General features: G+C 37.1%; 1 protein-coding gene across 3 annotated transcripts in view; it reads right to left on the minus strand.

The window, feature by feature from the left end:
* Positions 1-22,466, minus strand: part of CNTN1 (contactin 1) — a gene marked incomplete at both ends in the record, with an annotated part of 185,035 nt that overhangs the window by 142,774 nt on the left and 19,795 nt on the right. For all 3 annotated transcript variants that reach the window (XM_084255481.1, XM_084255480.1, XM_084255482.1), the window contains 8 exons: positions 237-412; positions 691-818; positions 8,276-8,426; positions 11,882-11,999; positions 12,922-13,046; positions 17,377-17,558; positions 17,715-17,814; positions 21,356-21,562. In XM_084255481.1, coding sequence (XP_084111607.1) covers positions 237-412; positions 691-818; positions 8,276-8,426; positions 11,882-11,999; positions 12,922-13,046; positions 17,377-17,558; positions 17,715-17,814; positions 21,356-21,562 — 1,187 coding nt within the window. The remainder of the gene's footprint in view (positions 1-236; positions 413-690; positions 819-8,275; positions 8,427-11,881; positions 12,000-12,921; positions 13,047-17,376; positions 17,559-17,714; positions 17,815-21,355; positions 21,563-22,466) is intronic.

Here is a 22,466-nt window from a genome sequence, read left to right on the forward strand (position 1 = left end):
GGGCCATTGTGGTGCTAGCACTGAGACTTAACCCCTAGGCCTCCAGGAGGTCCTACACAAAATTGTTAGGGCTAGTAGCCAACTTTTAGGAAATTCAGGAGTACTATAATTAATATTTTAAAAATGAAGACAGTCTTTTTGCCTGTGTTTCAGACTCCTGAACACGATCATAGAAACACGAGTTTCAGTGCAGGGGTTCATTGTGATGGTAACAAGATGAAACTTAAAACACATACCATAAAATTCCGCTGATAGTGAATATTCTCTTTATTAAAATCGATAACGTAGCCATTGAAGGACCAGACAAATGTGAGATCCAGTGCGGGGTCAAAGGCAGCAGCGCACTGCATGGTGGCGTTTTCTCCCACAGTGATATCAGCATTAATTGGGGCCAAGATAATTCGTGTAGGATCTGCACATTTTTTAAATAAAGGAGTAAAGCACAATTTAAGAAAATAGGAGAACTATATAATCTGGTACAGTGAAAGCATAACAATCAATAAATTTTGGTTTCTCTGTGTAAAGGCATAAAATGTTTTTCAAATTCAGAAACGATTTCATCAAGTAAGAACTTTGCCCAGGATGCATTTGAAATGGGAACATATCTGAACAATAAGCATAGCACTGAGTCACATATACATTAGAAATTAGCACCAGCAAACTTAAATTATTAATCAAATGCCTTCTTACCTGTGATAACAAGAGTCCCAGTGCTATTAGCCTTCCCTCTATTATTTTCTGCAAAGCATGTATAGATACCGCCGTCATTCCTTGTGATGTTACTAATTTCCAAGCTGCCATCTTCCCAAATAAGTATTCTATTGAATGAAAAAATGCACAATTCTCAATATGAATTTAATAAAACACTTTTTATTGCATCTCTTAATATTAACAGAATCTTTAGATCATTGCATTTTACATAATTACTAAAAAGTAAGATTCTCTTTTAAGGTGAAACATTCTAGCCTTTGTCTATCATACTTTCTCAGCATTGACACATTGTTTTAGAAAACCCGCCTTCTGTTTTTTGGGGGTTTTTTTGGATTACAGCCATCTCTACCTGAACTCCTGCCTCCACCGTTGCTTCTCTGTAGTCTCTTCTCCACCTGTCAGCCAGACATCAGTGTCAGAGTCACATCATATCACTCTTTTGCTTAGTAATGTCACTCTACAGCACAATACTCTGTGACTTTCCATCACATGAATATTAAGAGTCACTTATTCATCATCCCCTACATACTTTCAAATTCAGAAACAATTCTATCGAGTAAGAAATTGGCACCTTGGGTAAAGCTTTGCTTTCTCATTCTAGTTAGAATTACATACAAGTGTGGGGGGGGGGCTGGATTATTCTGTGCCTCAACTATTCTGTGTCTTTGCCTTAATTATTCTTTGCTTTGACTTCTCTGTGCCTCTCAGTGTGCAAAAACAGAAAAAGTTTGAGAAAAGGAGCCTCTCGTGGCAAAAGTCCTGGTGTAAGGATCTATACTTGTGAAAACAACATGTTCAGAAACAGCAATAGATGTTATGGTTAGAGCAGCAAAAACACTAAGGCTTCCCTTGACTCTCTGATTTCCCAGTCTTGGCTGGGGCCAGCTGGTTCAGGTCCCCCACACACTTGTGCATTCCCCATTTGCCTGCTTGCTTCTTTGATCTCTTTTGTTTTCTTTCTTTGTTTAATCTATTTTTTTTTAATCTAAGGATTTATTTATGCATGCATGCAAGAACTGGGATACAGGCCAGACGTGTGAGGGTGAGAGGATTCACTGGAGACAGAGTGGGGAACAGAACAGGCAGATCTACTGAAATACACTGCTGTGGGGAGCAGCGGGCAAGTCAGAAGAGGTCTGCTGCATCATGTGGGTAGTTATCTGACTGGCCGGGGATCAAACTCATGCTGCAGAGGCTGCAGATAGCTTCGCAGTGCTGTGTTTAATCCCTTACGCCACCAGGGAGACTCCAATCTTTCTCGTTTTCTGTCTTATTCTACATAAAAATTAGGCTGCCCTTTAAGTGGGACTGGATCTTCGTGGTGTAGTTCTCTAGGTTTTCATTGTTCTGCACATGGACTCTAAGTAATCCTTTCTCATCCCACCACCACACATTGTAACGAGACACAAGTGAATGCAGAGATGCACACACACAGAGCATTCCTGCTGTCCTGTCCTCTTTCCCAGAGTTTTTCCTAATACGCATGTCATCTGACATACTTCAGTTTTACTTATTAGCTTTTCTTTCCATGATATGGTAACATCCTGATGTCAGGAATTTGTATCAGCTTGTGCCCATCTCCCCAACAAGTCACATACCTATTAACTCAACTGTTCATTAGAAAATAAGTTTATGTGCCAGGAACACATTAAGTAATGAGACACCAATCACGGAGTAGCATTCAACCGTTATTTTTTTGAAAAAACGAATTAGAGTTAAAGGGAAGCAAGTGGTTTTTCATAAAATGACATAGAAGCCACTGTGGGTCATTTCCAACTAGTTGGCAGCCTGAAAGAAATGAGCCCAGGTCTTCCAGAAATGTGATCTCAGGACGTCAGTTCAGAATTTGAAGTTGGATCATACTGTCATTTCCACAGATACAGAGAAATCCCAACTAACTTTATTTTGGAGAACTCAAAGAAAGATATTATAAACCACTCTTAGCAACAGTTTCTGTAACATTAATATTTAGGAAATTTTTCTTTGGATAGAACCTAAATCCACCCCCCTGTCTGTTTCTTTCCTAGAGGCTAGAGACAGAAACTCATTACCTGCAAGTCAATTATATATGACATATGGGGAACATATATTTATTATATAACTATTTTACATATGTCTCACACTTCGATTCAATATTGGCTCGCCTCTCATTGGGTTTTTATTTTCTTTAAATGTTTAATTTCTAATCCTTACATTACCTCCAAAACTTTCTATAGCACGTGCAAACAATTCTCATTATATTCCATTTTAAGGGGAGATATTGAAAAATAAAAGTATTTTATCTACCTTACTAGTGAAAATCTATATAAGAAAATACCCCAAATTCCACCAACAATATATTTCAAGATTTTCTTTCCCCCTTTTAAGCATTGATTCCATTTCAAGCTCACTTCTGAATACTTCTTTGTTTCTTGAAGAAGAAATGCAGTATCAAAATAATGTGACCATACAAGTAATTATTTGATACTGTGGATGCTCTGACAATGTGCCTTTAAGTTCTTCAACTGTGAGGAATGTAACTGATCCACTACCTTAGTTGCTGCACTAAGAAATTCATCACTGTGTTTGAGTCAAGCCCGTACTCCCCACAGTTTGCTCTCCATCCATCACTGACTGAGCCCAGAAAGACTTTTACGACAGCTCTGTTCTTGGAAGACAACAGATAACTCTAACAGGCATTTCTGGCTTAAAGACCAGCAGCCGGTCCTACTCTTGAAACTGCACTGCAGTCCAAGTTGCTCCCCCCTGGCCTTCTTCTTTCCCTCTCTCCCTCACCTGGAATCAGATTTGCATAGTAATAGCAACTAGACAGAGAGGGGCAGCAGAACAGGCGGATCTACTGAAATCCACTGCTGCGGGGAGCAGTGGGCAGGAGGGAGAGGTCTGTTGCAACATGTGGGTGAACTCATGCTGCAGTGGCTGGCAATAGCTTCATAGTGCTGAGACTTAACTCCCCTGCGACACCAGGGAGGTCCAACAACTATTCTTTTGAGAATTTAAACTGACAGTTTTCTCACATGTATTAGATGGCAAGTAATCTTTATCATCTGTGTCACTCATCTCACCTATACTTTCAAATACTTATCCCCTCACACTAAAAGTCATTTTTAATTGGTAAAACACAACAAAGATAACTGAGACTCTGTGGAAAATATAGTGGTTATCAGAGGGGGAAGGAGGTAGGGACAACATTAATGTGTGTTGGCACTGGAGCTCTGTGGGAGGGGCAGGGATCACATGCACAGTCACAGGCAAAGTTACACTCTCAAAAGTGTAGAATTATGGAGTTAAAGGGCCCCCCTAGTGGCTTAAGGATTAAGTTTCAGTGCTATCACTACTGTGGCCTGAGTTTGATCCCCAGCCAGGGAGCTGACCCACATGGTGCAGCAGACCTCTCCTGTCTTGCCCATTGCTGCCCTCAGCAGTTGATTTCAGTGGATCTGCCTTCTCCTCCCCACTCTGTCTCTAGTGAATCTTCTCACCTCTGGCCTACACACCTCTGGCCTACACCCCAGTTCTTCTACACACACACACACACACACACATAAAAACACAATGTTATATGAATGAATGGCAAATCAGTAAACTTTGATAAATAAGAATATTTTAGTATTTAAGGACTTGAATATTTTAATAAGAATATTTTAGGAAGTTGATATTATTTTATATCAGTCCTATTCTTAAGTCAAACTCAAAAACTTAAACATTCAGGACCTCATCTTTATCTTCAGATGATATGATATAGATGGGCATAGAATATTAGCTAGGACAAGCTGGTCTTTAATAAATTAATCACTATTGTTAGCAAAATTGCTCCAGAGTAACTTCCATCTTATCTGTTAATTGTCCAAGCATAACAACTCTGAAATAAAAAAGCATCCTGGAGATACCATTAGAAAAAATGTTAAGGATAAAGATCAATTCAGAACTTACAGCAATCCATTGGATATAGATTAACAACTACAAAGAAATTCTGTTGGTGATCTATATCATTTTAGCCCCAAAAGAAATCATAAGATAGAACATAATTGCAACTTATCAAGATTCATGTCTTCTCTCTACAGCTGCATTATAACATTTCACAAGCCACTAATTAGGCACAAAAATAACTTTGCTATGTGGAACCAAATTCTATAATTATATTCATCAGAATGAGATTATAATTGTGTTTAAAAACAGTTATATAGTAATTCAAAATGGATCAAAAACTTGGACATAAGATCTGAAACCACAAAATACATCCAAGAAAACACACAAAACACAATGCTTGCTTCAGTGATATCTTTGGGGACTCAATTTGTTTGTAAGGCAAACAAAAGCAAAAACAAATGACAAAAAACAAAAAACAAACTACCCCAAATTAAAAGCTTCTATACAGTGAAAATAATGATCATTAAAACAAAAGGACATATAGGATGGGAAAAAATATTTGCTCATCATATATCAACAAGTGGCTAATATCCAAGATCTATAAACAACTCATACAACTCAACAACAAGAACAACAACAAAAATAACCCAATGAAGAAATGGGCAGAAGAGTAAACACTTCTCCAAAGAGGAAATGCAGATGGCAACAGGCACCTGGGAAAATACTCATTATCACTTATCATCAGGGAAATGTAAATCTAAACCACAAGGAGATATCATCTTACACCAGTGATAATGGCACATATCAAAAAAAAAAAAAAGTACTGGCAAAGGTATAGGAAAAAGAGGAAACTTCATACAGTATTGGTGGAAAAAGGTTCAACTTTTGTGGAAAACAGTTCAGAGGTTCCTGAGAACTTTAAACATAGATTTGCCACATGATTCAGGAATCCCTCTCCTAGGTATCTACCCAAAAAATACAAAAAACACAAACTTGAAGGAATATGTGCACTCCAGGGTTCATTGCATCACTATTTGCATAGCCAAGGTAAGAAAACAGCCCAAGTACACAGTGACACCTGTGTGGATTAAGAAGACGGTGTACATATTCACCATGGGTATTAGGTATTAGGAAAACTACTCTTGTCATTCGGTCCAACATGAATGGAACTTAAGGGGGTAATGTTAAGTGAATTAAGTCAGAAAGAGAAAGACAAATACCAGATGACTTCACTCACATGTGGAACAGAAAGAAATAAAGCAAAGGAACAGACAAAAACAAACCTAAACAAATGCTCAAAACCTGACTGCAGAACTGAGAAAAGGAGAGGGAGACACAGAAAGCAAAGGATGATTTGGGCATTGGTGGCAACCATGGTGTGACAGCAGACACGTGAAGAGCAATGTTATCTCAGTAAAGACTGTCATAAGGGCCATCCCGGTGGTGCAGTGGTTGAGTGCTGGCAGCACCGGTTCCATCCCCAGCTGCCGGTGAGGGTCCCACATGGAACGCACACCTCTCCTGCCTCCCGCTGCTCCCCTCTGCAGTGTATTTCCTCGGTCTGCCTGCTCTGCTCCCCGCTCTGGCTCTGGTGAATTCTCTCACCCTCCCGCACTTCTGACTGTACCCAGCGCTTGTATAAAAAAACGAATAAATCTTAAAAAAAAAAAAGATAGTAATAAATAAGTAGCATCTTACTCCTAAATTTTGGGGCTTCTGCCTCTCTGTGCAGTAGAAACTACATGATATAATCAAGGTCTGTACAGCAGCTTGCCTTCCTGAGGAAATGCCAAATTAATGTCTTATAAACTCTAATAATGTGCTAAAAAACAACATTTTAAAAAACAGTTACTTCTTGAATATATTTTTCAATAGAAATGTTTTCTCTAAAAAATTTATTCAAATGTTTTATCCACATTATTTTATAATATTCAAACATACCTCATAAAACACTATATTTGTTATAAATTGGTACTTAACTAATTCAAGCTACTAATGAAGAAAAAGTAGGGCAGACTCTTTCACCACGAAGTAATATGATTTGATTTCAAAGACTTTAAAGTATTACAACAGGATTACAATATAGATTTTAGGAATGAGGCTTTTTTTTCTTTTTCTGAACATGTGTTGATATTTTAGGAAACCCAATCCACGGTTTGAGAAATCCTTGTTTGTAGAAGTTCATGATTTTGGTCTTCATTAGAATCAGAGCACAATTTGTTTTAATATTTATGCATTGAAGAACTAGGGTCTAGACCAGAGATGTGGGGGGTGGGAGGGTGGTGAGAGAATTCACCAGAGATAGAGTGGGGAGAAGAACAGGCGGATCTACTGAATCCACTGCTGAGGGAGCAGCAGACAAGACAGAAGAGGTCTGCTGCACCCTATGTGAGTCAACTCCCTGGCCAGGGATCAAACTCAGGCCATAGCCATGACAGCACTGAGACTTAACCCCTAGGCAACTAGGGAGGCCCCTGAAATAATTTTTAATTTAAAAAAAAAATCTATTTTCTTCACTTTTTACAGAATACATTCAAAAATTAAAATTATCTTATTCCTCCCTTATTTAAGCATCGAGGTAATTTCCTATTACTTTGCATAGAAAATGCTATTATTGACAATGTGAATTACTAGGTCTCATCTCTGAAAACTCTCTCCATTTTTGTTTAAGAGAAGCCATGTTGAGACTCCTCATGCAGTTCCTTAACACCCAGACTCTCCCACTTAGGACCTTTTCATGTGCTGCTATCACTGCTTGAAATAGCCTCTACTCCCCAACCTTCTGTCACACTGCTCCTATTTGCCATGTTAGCTTTTTTCTCCTCACACTTTTATGCTCAAACTATTACTTATTATTTTTCATTTTTTAAATTTATTTTTCTTTAATTTTGCATGGAAGAACTGGGGTGTAAACCAGAGGAGCGGGGGGTGAGAGGAGTCACCAGAGACAGAGTGGGGAGCAGAAAAGTCAAATCTACTGAAATCCACTGCTGAGGGGAGTAGCAGGTGAGACCGGAGAGGTCGGCTGTGCCCCCTGGCCAGGAATTGAACTCAGGCTGTAGAGGTGACAGTGCTGAAGCTTAACCCCTAGGCCACTAGGGAGGCCAAAATATTACTTTTTATAGAAAACTTGTACAAACTATACAGTATGCTTTTTATACAAATAACCTATGCAAATAGCATGTTTTTGCTTTGTACCAGTCATAAAAGACTGGTCTACTTGCGAGGAAGATGAGAATTTTATGTTAACTTAAGAAGATGGGAACAGATGATTTGTACTTTTAAATCACCTCTTCATTTATCCCATTGAGGACTCATTTCATATTGAAATATATAATAGGCCAAATCCATAAAATTAAACCAAAGTGAATGTCCTCATTAGGGAAAAATAAATCAGAGAGATTTCATTTTATTTTCCATTGTTTATTTTTTTGTGGCCTTGGGCAATTTACCAAAAATCTCTGAGCTTCAATTTTCTAAATTACTTATAAATTACATGAGCCTGAATCTGAATCCTGATTATAACAGATGCTGACAATGAAGGGCAAGTATTTCTGTTCATCTTAGAACTACAGATTCTTCTGTGGAGCAAAGTCATAAAAAACATTTACATTATCAATATGAAAGCAAGTCCTCTACAAAATAAACTATTGAAAAATAGAATTTTAATTGGATTTCTAATTTCTGAACTGACCTGCTGCTATTGACAAGCCATTCTGTCCCTTTACTCCATGAAAATTTGGGTTTAGGTGCAGCTTTGGGTTTGCATTCAATTATTACCCTTCCTCCTTTGGCAGCCAGGATCTTTTTCTTCATAGGATTCATTTCAAAAGTCGGAGCCAAAGCTAAAAGGAAAAAATGATTATTTTTTCTCTAGCTACAAAAAAATTTCTTCTGTACTATAGAATGCTTTATTCTCATTTGATTAATAATCAATGGGAAAGATTAATCTCACTAAATATTATTAGCTATGATCAAAAGATAGTCCACACCTATCACCTTCATTCTTTTATTTAATTTTATTGAAATGTTTTACTTATAAAAATCACTCCAGTTTAAATGTTCATTTCTTGATGATAACTGTATTAATTATTACAGACTTTATTTACAACCAAATTCAGTATAAATATTTACCTTGAAAGTGACATCCAACTAAATTGTTTTGACTCAATTGCACAATGGAAATGAAAGGCTAGAGGGATTGAGCACTAGTATTAACATTGACATGGTCATCAGCAGTATTTTCAACCACACTTTAAACTGCTTGCATTTTTCCAATGAGAGACTCAATGCCTATTAAGATTACATAATTTGCCAAAGCTGTCCCAGGAAGAATCAGGTGGGATTCACATTTGAATCTAGTTTCTTCTGATTCACCAGCATGCTTTTTTTATTACATAATAGGACATCTTTCATTACACAAACATTCACTGAAGGCCAACTGTGTGCAAACATCTTGAAAAAATAAACAGAGATCTTTTCTTCAAAACCTACCTACCAACAGCCATGGGATGATGGATGCATTCAATTAATTGAGGACCACCTGAACCACCTGGAGTTCATCCTTACCTCAAAGTACAGAACAATAATTATGAAAGCAGGACATAGAGTCTTACAAAAGTTTCCTCCATTGATGACATGTATGGTGGTTCTCAATCTTCTGTCAATTATCAGACTCCAGAGGGAGTCCACCCACTCTTTCTGCACTTTCCAGTTATCTGTAACTGTGTCCTTTCTGCAGCCTACATTAAGTATGTCTTCACCTAGTGTTTGACACTATCATCTAGTGCAATGAGTCTCATGATTTATCTGTGCATCAAATTCAACTGAGGGTCTTATTAAAATATTGATTCAGTAGGTCTGGGGTGGGTCTGATATTTGACATGTCTAACAAGCAGGTATTGCTATTGCTGCTACTGCTCTGAGAAACACACTTTATACAGAAGGTTCTAGTTTATCCCATTGTTTCTTCAGTTGAAATTTTGATAATTGGCAATAAACAAATAATCAAATAACTTATGCTTTATTCCTAATAAAAAGGATGATATTTTATATGAGTTCCGTAAGTATATCGGGGTGACACTGTAAGAAAGCTGAGACAGTTCAATAGGATTATATTTTTAAATCTTAATTCATCTAGAAAAGGAGAATTTTTCTTGAATCAGTTAAGTTTAAATGAAAAAAAAATATGGTGATTTAAATGTCTTCATAATTAGAGATTATTTGAATATCTAGTGATAGATTCTAGACCATGCCCTCAGACTTTCTGGAAACAGGAAGTAATTATGGAGACAATTACCTCAACTAAGAAGAGGCATGCATTTTTTGACTTGGTTGCTCTGCACTGCTCCTATTTAAAAATTAGTATTTGTTGTAAAATAAGTACTCAAAAAATTGGTGGATGAATGAGTAAATCAAATAAGTCAGGAAAAGACAGCACTGTTCAAAAACTTAACGAACAAAAATAGGTTGAAACAAATATAAAGATGTTCAGGAACATCATTCAGAGCCTAAAACCACTTAAATGATTTGTGTAATGACTACATTAGCAGTCATCAAATATTTGAATGATTTTAGATGGGCATATAGAAAGATTCTTCAGTCTAAGCTGCTGAATTTTCACATTACTTTCTAATGTATTTTAGTAAACAAGAAATTTTAACAGAAAATAGAAAGGTCAGAGTGATCTTATTTACTTCATACCAAAATGACATGGTATGAAGTCTAAGCATGAATGCTTTCTTGATGCCCAAATAAACTAGATTAAATATATTTGCAAGGAATTCTGACTTCAGGGAGAAAGAAATAGAATATGATCCTTGGCATAACAATGGGACAAGGGAAATTAAAAAATAAGAAGGCTTCAGCTCTTTTTAAAGATCTTCTTTAATACTTTTCTACAATGATCTCATTTCTTTATATGTGCTTTTAATGTCACTCAATTGTGATAACAATGTTTTAAAGAAACTTCCCTTTGGTGCAACAATAACGAAATAGCCTACCCTGAATCTTTGCTTTATCATTCTAGTAATCATTTCTAGAAGAGAAAGTCTGACTACCTGGATTCATTACTTGTAATATGCCAAATCCTGGTGACAGTTCAAATAACATAAAAAGGACAAAATAGAGCAAGACCATAATTAAAGTAGGTATAATGAAAATAAGAAAATGAAAATAGATTTTTATGAGATAAAATTTGAGAAATTTAGTAGACGTAATGTGGGAGAAGGATTTCTTTCTTTAGAACAGAGGATATTTTGGTGTAAGATATTAATGAGAGAGAGGGAAGTCATTTCAAACATGCTACATTTGGGGTTGTGAGGTTACCAGAAGAATGTTTCTACTACTGAATAGAAAGTTTTTATACTGAGTTTGAAGCTGAGGATAAAAATCTGAGCCAGAGACCGAAATGGCAGGATGATTAATAGTTAATGGAATAAGAAAAAAAAATTCAGTTTTTTTTTAATTTAAAAATAATATCCAGGCAATAATAATATAGAAATACATGGAAGAATGAGATAGAAAATGGAAAGTAATTTGAGGAGTGGATATCTCCCAGCATTGCTAGCTGATCTGAGGAAGGGGAGAAGACGACACTGGAGGAAGGCAGCTGAGAAGACATCGTCGGGAAGCTATGGAGAGCACTGAGTCACCAAAGGCAGGGAGGGAGAGGTCAAGGATGAAGCAGTATTAGAAGTTTGAGAGACGCAGGTTCAGACATTTGGTGGATGTGCTTGGCTGAGGAGCCAAAGGGGGGAAGCTACCATCTGAGAGATGAAAAGTTGAAATTGTTTCTTTTACTAAGTTTCAATTTTCATGGAGAAGGACAAAAGCAATATGAACGTAGAAGTTACAGTGGAATAAGGAGCTTGAGGCATGTCCAGAAGGTTTTCTGAATAGCAATGGTAGGGGATGAAACCCGGCAATGAAAAAGCAGCTGCTTACAGACTCCTCTGAGACTGGATCTCACACATCGTGGGGGAGTCAGCAAGCATTATTGGATTTTCAAGCCGTGTTCAGCAGCCCAGACACAAGAAAGGACAAGACTTAAAATAACTGCAATGTGTGAGCTTAGCTTATTGTTTTTTTTTTTTCAATTTTAGCTATTGTACTACCTACTACTACCTCACATTTATTTACTGTTCTTTAATGAGAGGAAGAACAATAATGTATTCCAAATGATGTTTTAAAAGTTTTAACTTTAACAAATCAAGAAAATAATGTCAACACAAACATGATCTATAATGACTCTATTTGCCTTCTTTGTTGACTGTTAACAGGAACTAGAAATGATACTGACCTAAGATCTTCAGCTCCGCGTTGGCATAAATGGCTCCATGAGTGTTTTCAGCTATGCACTGGTACATTCCAGCATTGTCAAAAGTCACATCATATAGTCTCAATTCTCCTTTATGATACTGAAAAGAACACCAAATAAGACACATTCCCTTAAAAAACTTGAGTAGAAATGCCTCCATTTCATTGTAGGCTTGGTTGTCTTTTATTTACATTATTTGTGCCATCACTGTTAACTCCTAAGTCGAGTGGAGTTGGGGTGTTCATGGCAGGGGGAGTGGCACCACTTACTCTTGTCTGATACATCCCACAGAGCTGAGAGTTCACCTTCTCCCTCCTGCCCAGCTAGGAGATTACAGTGAGAAGGCCCCACTGCTGCTACTTGTCCCTAGGGCCAAAGATAGGAGCCTGGCTCTTACTTCTATTTCTGTGGGTTCAGGAGAAGAGTGGCAAGAAAAAGAGGACAGTATCACGTAGTGGAGTTGGATGAGCAGGAAGAGGGTAAAATGTGGAAAAAGGGTGCCTCCCTGCTGGCACAAGGGGTTGGGACACAATCTGAAGCTGTCCGCTGCCACCGCAGCGTGAGTTCGATCCCCGTCCGGCCAGGGAAGAACCCACATGGCGTGGCAGACCTCTCCTGCCTCACCTACTGTTCCCCTCAGCAATGTTTTTCCATCAATCTGCCTGTTCTGTTCCCCACTCTTTCTCTGGTGGATCCTCTCACCCACGCACCTCTGGCCTGTACCCCAGTTCTTGTATGCATAAATAGATAAATCTTTTTTAAAAAAAAAGTGGAAAAAAGGAAAAAAATAAGGAGGAAGCGTGAGAGAGAACAGAGACATCATATTACAGTAAGTTGTTTAGGCTGAAAGAAGCAACTTTATGTTCATTCTCATTTGCTGTATTTAGTAGACATGGTGTTTCAGGGTTCTAGGTGTCCTTACTCTATTCCCACTCTTTCTAAATTTATCCCAGGACCACCTGGGGATGTTGCCTGATTATGGACTCCAGAATTATTGTATAAAGCACTTGAATGACACATACCGCATATCCATTTTTCAGCCATCGGATGCTGGGGATGGGCTTCCCTGTGGCCACACAAGGCCAGTAGAGGTCACTGCCTATATCCACCTCAGTGTCATTGATGTGTTCTACCCACTCTGGATACGCTAAACAAGAAAGAACATTGTATATGTAAAATGCAAGTTCCAACACAAGTCACAATTTCAAGGGTACAAACATTACCTGTAGTTGGGGTCCTGAAGAGTATACCAGATATTTTTTATGTCCGAAAACCAAGATTAGAGCCACTGGATTGCATTTCTATAAGTAAATTTTATCCTGCATTATAACAGCATGTGGTAACTATAATTCAAATCTTTTTTTTTTTTTTTTCTATTGGTGGACCATTTTTTGGGAGGTAAATTCATGAACAGCACTACAATTATTTGTCATTTTTCTAAGTCTTTCAAAATGACCACTAAAGTTCTAAAGAATTATCTCCATTTACTATGATACTCTCTTTTCTCTGTTTGGATAAAGTTGTAATCTTTTCCACTCCCTCGGATATATGTTACCTCTTAATGGATCTTTTGGCTAGTGGCCACTGTAATATCTTATTGCAGAACTAGAAAAAGGACTTGATAACTTAAATATCCATTCACTACTGGAAATTACATAGTAGCTATCATTGATAAAAATCTATGAGTCAATTAAATTGATTTCAACCTCATCAGTTGATCTAATCTAGTAGAACTTGCTAAGAAAGGAGAAAATGCTAGGAATTCCCTAAAAGAAAAAAATATTCTTCAATAATGCAAATTAATAATCAGATCATCTTCATGAATATTTAAATTGTTTGAGTAAGTCCAAATAGTTGTAGATAAATAAATGTAACAAAATAAGTAGAAGAAGAAAATCTTGAGTGGAAGGTAGTATTTCATTTAATTTTCTTTGAAAATGAAAACTTTTATTATATTCACTATGGCAAAAGTAATTTATATATCTTGTTAGAGAATATTCAATGTGTATAAATAAATAGAACATAAAACATTTGTATAATCTCACTGAACTTTATCAACATTATGTTATGTACATAATAGAGTGATAAATATTTTTATAATACATACAGCCTGCTTCAGTGTATTTTTCAGTTATTGCATTTTCTCTGTAACATAGGAAGACAATTTTAAAAGCTGAATAACTATTAATTGATAGAAGTTTTATTTTTTATACAATCAAGTCAACACACAACACAGGAGTATCACTGCTTTCCTGCCATAACTTCACACAGATCACACAGATGTCACTTTCGAAAATATAATGAGAAGATGTAATTGAATAAATTATTGAATCAGCTTGATATATTCTGTATATGGTTTAATTATGTAGCTTTCTGCTTGTTTGATTAGATCAAAAGATAAAACTTGGAGTGCCTCATTAGAAAAGAGAAAAAGTTCCCTTAAATTACCACCTATAAATATCAGCTGTCACCTTGATTCCTTTAAAGAATTAGAAATTAGTACAGAATTCACTCTTTTAAGAACCTGGGATACAGTTTCCTTAGTGTTTAAGCCACAGTAGATTTAAATGTGTTGAATAAAAACAGATATAGAAGCTTTAAAAATCTGATAAAGCCATTTTATTAAAAAAAAAAAAATTAAGGTCCTGGGCCTCCCCGTTGGCTCAGCAGGTTGAGCGCAGTGCTGTGAAGCTGTCCGCAGCCTCTGCAGCACTGGTTTGATTCCCGTTCAGCCAGGGAGAAACCCACATGGCACCAGCAGACCTCTCCTATCTCACCCGCTGCTCCCTCAGCAGTGTGTTTCAGTCCTTCTGCCTGTTCTGCTCCCTGCTATCTCTTTGAATTCTCTCACCCTCCTGTGCCTCTGGCTTGTACCCCAGTGCTTGTATAAATAAATAAATCTTCAAAAAATAACTCATTAATCTAAAAAAAAAGTAAGGTCATGACCAGAATTTCCCTCCCCTCGGGAGGTCATAAAGCATAAATGATATATACCAAATGAATTTTGTTGGGGTATTGGTAGACAAGCATGACATGCAGGGGAAACGTGTAGGTCACAGTTTTTAGGCTATAAAGCCTATTTGCATCCATGATGATAAATGAGATCATAAAGGTAGTGACTCAATGTAAAGTGGTTTACAAACCAAATCCTGACACCTTAATGCTAGAAGGCATGTAGTTAAGAGGAGAAGATAAAGGGGATTGAGAATGGTGTAAAAGGACATGAGCAAATTGTGGTTCAGAAGTAAGTCCAGGAACAGGAGGAATCAACAGAGGGATAGTTGCTGTTCCATCAGGTAAGTTATTACTGTGAATTGACCATGAACTTGAGCTACATGGAAGTCACTAGTGATCATGAGAAGAAAGGATTCAGTGGAGGGGTGGGGATGAAAACCAGAGTGGAATTTAGAGAGGGAAAAAAATGGAGAAATATTTTTAGAGAGTCTGGACAAATCTGCTGAGATATGTATTATGTTTTAGGGGAGGCACCAAGAGCAGAAATGGGGCAGTAGCCAGATCTAAAACAAGGATTTGAAAGGAGAAAGAAAAAAGAGTAACAGGGGAAGCAGAACTCTAAGGAGAGACAAATTTTAATTAGCGTAAGAGGGTTGAGGATGTTTAGAGTAAACGCTGAGCAGACGTTAAGAATCCAGTGACTCTAGGAGAGATTGGGCAGGAATGCACCAAACCTTGTGGGTAATAAAGAGCAGGCCATGAGGATTCCCTGCAGTCCTGAGCTTCTTAAGGCAAATGAAGTGCACCTTTCAATAATTTCAACGGACTCCATGGGATGGTGATGGTGAGGCTGTGGGCTTGTTATTTAAGGCATTTCTTTCATCCCATATAAACAAAGACTTGGGGTCTAGGTAGGAGGGTGATCTTGACCCTGTGACAAATCTTTCCATTTTGGTAATCAAATTTGGGATAGGAATCATCTCCAATTTTTCTTACTTTTCTTTTTTAAAGTGATTTTTGTATAAAAGAACTGGGGTATAGGCCAGGGGTTCCAGCAGGGGTGGGAATGAGAGGATTCCCCAGAGACAGAGTGGGGAGAAGAACAGGTGGATTGACTGAAGTATACTACTGAGGGGAGCAGCGGGTGAGACAGGAGAGGTCTGCTGTGCCATGTGGGTAGCTCCCTGGCCAGGAATCAAACTCAGGCCATAGGAGTGATAGTGCTGAGACTAACTCCTAGGCCAACAGGGAGGCCCATCCAGTTTTTCTTATTGCCCGCATTCCATCTTCTCAATGTGGTTACTATATCCCTTACCACATGATTAATCAATTTCCATTCTGTACTCTCATGCATTTTTTATAGTTATGTGTGTGTGTACATGTGCTTATTTGCCTGTGTATGTTTGTATAAATTTGGGGGTCTTACATATGATATGAATACAGTATGTACCTCAAGGTCAGAGAAAGTACTTCCTTTATCTATCCTTGCTCCTAGCATGGTGTCTACCACTGAGCAAATACCCAATACATGACTATCCACTCAATGATCTTGTCAAAGACTCAGGTGTATCTTCAATGGGACAGACAAGTTTCCAACTGTGGAGTATTAAAATGATCATTTCAGCCTGAAAATGTTCAAGTGTTTCTTCAAAGACAACATTTGATCCTCCCAAATATAAGTTTATTTTGATGTGTGATAACAAAACACTTGTGCCATAAAAATTGTGTCAAAGAGGGCCTCCCTGGTGGCCTAGGGGTTAAGTCTCAGCACTATCACCACTGTTGCCTGAGTTCATTCTCCAGCCAGGGAGCTGACCCACATGGAGCAGCAGACCTCTCCTGTCTCATCCACTGCTCCCCTCAACAGTGTATTTCAGTAAATCTGCCTGTTCTGCTCCCCACTATGTCTCTGCTGAATCTTCTTACCCCCTGTACCTCTGGCCTACACCCTAGTTATTCTATCCCAAAAGAAAAAATCTTTAATTAAAAAAAAAAAGAAGTGTTAAAAAAAAGTTCCCTTAAACCAAACTTCCTAAAATTGTGACTCCTAAACTAAATTGTATAATTGCATTTCCTAGGAACTTCTAAACAGACCTTTTAAATCTGAAACTCTGAGGACCCAGAACCAGCAATCTACATTTTAATAAGCTTTCCAGGTAATTCTGGTGCTTGCATATTAAAGGCTTAAATTAAGTCAGAATGCATAGGTTCTTCTACAAATGATAGATATTCAAAAAAGAGGAAGATAAAGGTAGTAAATAAACTGTATCAATTGTATGTTCTGAAAATTATCAGGAACATCTTTGTCAATATATTGGTATTACTATGAAACTAACAAGTGCATAACTTCTATAATTAATATTTATGACTTAATTAAATATAACACAAATATTTCATCCTTTTGTATAACATTCTATACATCACCGTTTTTCAACTGTTAATCTTTATATCCTAATTTTTTAAGTATGGGAATGTCTATGAATAAGATATTCATGAAATTTATATTAAACTAAAATACCCACCTTGAACATAAATTCTTGCTTGGTGTTTGTCCTTTCCTCTAATGTTCTCAGCCTCACATTCATATACCCCTTCATCTTCTAACTGAATATTGAAGATCTTGAGGACAGCCCCAGAGGTGCTAAGCTCAGCAGTGCTTGGCATTGGTTCTAGAACTTTCCGCCACCGGATATCAGGAACTGGACTTTAAATAGGAGATAATAAGAGTTAAGGGTCTACAATGCTTACAAAGCAATCACTTTATGCTTCTATTGGTACACATTCACATCACTTATTTCCTAAAATTGTACAAAAATTAATGCATTTCTATTATGTTAATGAAAAATGTCAGTATACTTACTTGCCAAGGGCAAAACACTCTAAAGTCACATTTTGGCCCATCAGTGCATATATGTCCTTGAACTGAACTACTATATCAGCAGGATATGGCTTTGTTGTTCCTAATATTAAGAGAAACATAAACACACAAATTATTAAGCAGAAAAGAGGCTTTTTTAACATTGTGATTTCTGTAAGATTAAAACTATTTCTTTTTTTAATATTTTATTTTATATAATTCTTACATCATTTTTCATTTTTGCACAATGTATGCATTTTCATTTTGGTTATATTCCCCATACAATTGTACACCTCCCTTATTTTAACATTAGTCCTTCCTCTCCCCACCCATCCCCACCCCCCCCCCATAGTTTGTCTCTGGTTGATAGTTGCTTGTTGATTTTGATTTTTACTTTGTATTAATCAGTCTTTTTCCTGGTCCCTTTTTTAGGTTTTCTAAAGTCCTGCTATGAGTGAGACTGTCCAGTATTTTTCTTTTTCTTTCTGGCTTATTTTGTTCTTTTTGATAGTTGTGTAACTACATGGTAATTGACTAAAAACTTCAATAAGTTTTTAAGGAGGATCTAATATGTGTAAAATATTTGCGCTGTGTATTCATGAAGGGTCACTCAGGCTGGAAGAGAAGAAAGGAAATGAGGTAGAAGGAAAAGGGAAAAGAGGATGAAAAAGAAAGAGGACATAAGCAAAAAGAAGAAAGAAGTATCTAGGAGATGAAAGCAAAAAGAAAGAATGTTGAAAAGAGGAAGGGAAGAGAAATGAAGAAAAATGCTTATCAAGACATCACTGTTCTTATCAATGTAGACAATTAATTGAACTGAGATCAGCTCTGAAAGATGTATCAGTTTCTTAATCATACAGGATAAGAAATAGGTTCACTGTTGCCAATGTATTCTTTGGAGTCACACCATGAATTTTTGTACTTTAGCAATATATAATGCTAAAGACAAATTGATAGACAGTGTCCTGAAATGAAGTCAAAAGAAAAATAAAATGTCTGAAAGAGTGACAGCCAAGGAGAACTGTATGAAGGGCCTAGGAAAATTTCAGCAAGGCTAGCATTTGAACTGGTCTGGTTTAGACAGAGAGAATAACATGATAATGCCTAAGGAGTATGTTGGGATTTACAAAGGCCTAGGAATTCAAATTACATTGAAGTAGATGTAATTGGATCTGAGCTTGAACCTACAATCTGGAAGGTTTACATGAAGCTGTAAAATTAAATATTTTGAGACCAATTTCCTTGATAGCCAATTAGCAATGGGTCGAGGCAAGAGAAGTCATATTACTCTTCTCTTTTATTTATTTGTTATTTTTTAAAGATTTATTTTATTTATTGATTTATGCATACAAGAATTGGGATGTAGGCCAGAGGTGGAGGGGTGAGAATATCCACCAGAGGCAGAGTGGGGAACAGAACAGGAGGATCTACTGAAATCCACTGTTGAGGGCAGCAGCAGGCCTGAGAGGTCTGATAGGAGAGGTCTGCTGTGCCATGTTGGTCAGCTCCCTAACCAGGGATTGAACTCAAGCTACAGTGTTTGGCAATAGCTTGATAGCATTGAGACTTTAAGCCCTGTACCATCAGGGTGGCCCTTATCTTCAATTTAAGTAGAAGACCTTGCTGGTAATTTTAAGGGATGGAGCATGGAGAAGAGAAATATAGAAGAGAGCAAGAAATCTAAAGGAAGCTGTTTCATTCATACAGGCAAAACAGGCAAGGGTCTGAGCCAGGACATAGTCACAGTAAAACCAGAAAGGAAAGAATTAATATAAGTTGTATTTTAGGAGAACCATGAACATGCCCCGTGGATTGGTATTTTCTCAAATTATAGATTAAAATCCAATTCACTAGAATCCTCTGTGAAGCTGGTTCAGATTCCCAGGTCATACCCCAAGCCTGGTGATCATATCTTAGGTTTGGACATTTTATCAAACTTTCAGTATGCTTACATACTAGTTGAGAACCCTTGGATTCACTGCCCTGATGATGGAAGAGACAAGTTGACTAAAATTCTATCCTGAGTTCATAGAAAAATGACAGTATTGCTAAATGAGATGAACACTAAAAGGTGAGGTTCAGAGGGAAGATAGCAGGAATGTATGGAATGTTTTGATCTTAACATCCTTGAGAACCTTCTGGGTGAAAAGTCCAGGGGGCAGCCTAACTACCAGCAAAGTTCTGGAAATGTGAATTTGGAGTCATCCTGATAGGATTATAGTTGAAAAGGTATAAACGGTGGAGAATATCTGGAAAGATCAGAAACATAACAATGAAGATCTAGTGAAGGACACCACATAGAATTTATCAGAGAAGTGGGAAGGAGATGAAAAATTGAGTCAGTGAAAGAAGTCAAGAGATGTATAATGTCATGCAGAAGGTTCATATAGAATCAAGACTCAAAGTGTCCTTTGAATTTAGTGAATAAGTCATTTTGATCATTCAAAATTGTTTGCATTGAATACAAAAGAATATGCAGAGGGAAAAGAATTGAGGGCAGAGGATGAAAAATTAGAAGAGAGAGGAAGTAAGAGGTGAGGTGAACATTCAATATGAATCAAATGGGATGTAAACTAGAGCAACTGAGAGGAATTAGCTAGAACAGGAAGAGAAACACTCATTCCAACAAAAGAGAAAATAAAAGACAAATAAAATAACTGAATGTCTAGGGAGTAGTAGAAAATAATTAAGGATATTTTTATAAAATAGGTCCTCAAATCTGTGAAGTAATGGGTGGAAGTATTTCCTAAGTTTGGGAAGGGAAAAAAAGAGCCATAAAGTCAAAATGTATTAAACACCAGCCAGGTGACCCCTATCGTGAGGAGAGTAAAAAAAATGGGTCCATAGTAATAGGATGGCATTTCCCAACTGTCTTAACTCCTTAGGGACTACATAGTGACAGGAACCAAACTTAAATCTATCAGCAGGAAAACCAGTATTTCCTCAGAGACTTGAACAGCAAGTGATATGAGTGTAGCAGCAAGACTGGCAAAAATAATGTGAAGTGCTAAAATATATGATGATCTGATTCTCTCAGGGAATAGCACATCTAAAAAAGAAAGGTAGTTCAATGACTACTACAAAAAGACCAATCAAATATGCCAGGAGCCATGAAATATGGCTCCAAGGTAATAATACTCTCCACTAATTATTTACAATAGATGATCTATCTGTCTACCTACCTACCTACCTACCTATATTTGCATAATGTAAATAGTTCCTTAAAATACCAAAATAACCAACAGTCTTTTTTTCAGTAATTCTGTAATCACTGTAGTTGGTTTTGACCTAATCAGATGATCCCTTTGGTGAACTAAGAAATAGGAGTGCCCAGCAAACAAAAAGCAGAGGCTAAGGATTCCACTGGAACCAAAATACTGTTGGTTAGCTAAAGAACCAGTACACTGTACTCTGAACTAGAGTCTGCCAGTCCAGATTCAACTATCTATGGGCACCTTAATGACGCAAATCTTCTCTACTGAAAAAAGTTAAGGAAGGGTCTAAACTTTCAAAGTGTGCATTCTCTCTTTGCCAAGACTGAGCAGGTAGCTAATCTTCACAATGGTTGTTTATATATTTTTTCATTATTAGAAGTATGCCACAAGCAGACAACCTGGCAAAAACCAAGTGTAACAAATACTTACGTTCTGGTACTGGAATGAGTGGGATAAATTTGCTGAACACACTCTTTGTAATAGAAGGGCTGGACACAAAGCATGAATAATTGCCTTTGTCTGATGCCTCCACATTTGCTATGTAGAGATTGCCATTCGTCTGAGATACAAATCTGCGTTTATCCATTGTGATAAATACAGGAAATTCATTTAGAAGCCAGCGGTAGCTAAGATCATCTAGGAGAAAATAATATCTACTAAATATTAAGCTCTTCTCCAAAAGCAAAGATTTTCTTTTACAGTGACAAATCAAAACGAGACTGTTAATGAGAACGTGTTATAAATAGGCAAAGAACATGTTGAATGTAGGCAAGTTTTCTGAAAGTTACCATATTTTGAGTGAATATAAGTATGGTGTTAAGTACACCTATCTTTATCTCTAAATTAATTATTTTATGGTCTACTGATATTCTTACTTTTACTTTTTTTTGAATGGGCTAAATAGAAATCAGGGATCTTGCTTAGATCCTTTAACTCTTAAGTAGAATTGGGGTTCTGAGTCCAGGTCTAAATCCATTTTCCCTACTACTTCCTTATTTGATTTTATTTAAAAAAATCAATCACCAGTCATACTGTAGATTTATATCTTTTTCTTTTAGTATTTGCATTTTAAATTATAGATTTGTAAATGAGTTTGCATAACCTGTTCTGCCACATTGGAAAGTGGAGACCACAGAAACAGAGACAGTCACATTACTGACTTTCTTGAGTAATAGGAAGTATATATATAGCACACGGCAACTCAACCACAGGAACTTCCTTTGGCTGAACATACTGGCTACTTAGGCCAATCGTTGCATTTCCTCATTAATTTTCTGCCTTTCATACAGTTTTCCTTTTCTATCTCCCCTCCCACCTTAGAGAATAGCTCCCTAGAAATTACACACAATAGCAACACACAAGAGAAACACAGGGCAGTGCATACTTCTCAATCACAAAAGGCTGTTCCCCTTTAAAACCTCAGCCAGGGGAAGACAATCCCAAGTAGAAAAATCACAAGAACGAACTGTTAGGTTAAGTTAGAATTTAGAGGTGAGATGGTGGAAGGTCAAGATCTTTTTAAGGTGAAATGATTTGGGGT

This window comes from Talpa europaea, assembly GCF_964194135.1.
Source record: "Talpa europaea genome assembly, chromosome: 15".
Lineage (NCBI taxonomy): Eukaryota > Metazoa > Chordata > Mammalia > Eulipotyphla > Talpidae > Talpa > Talpa europaea.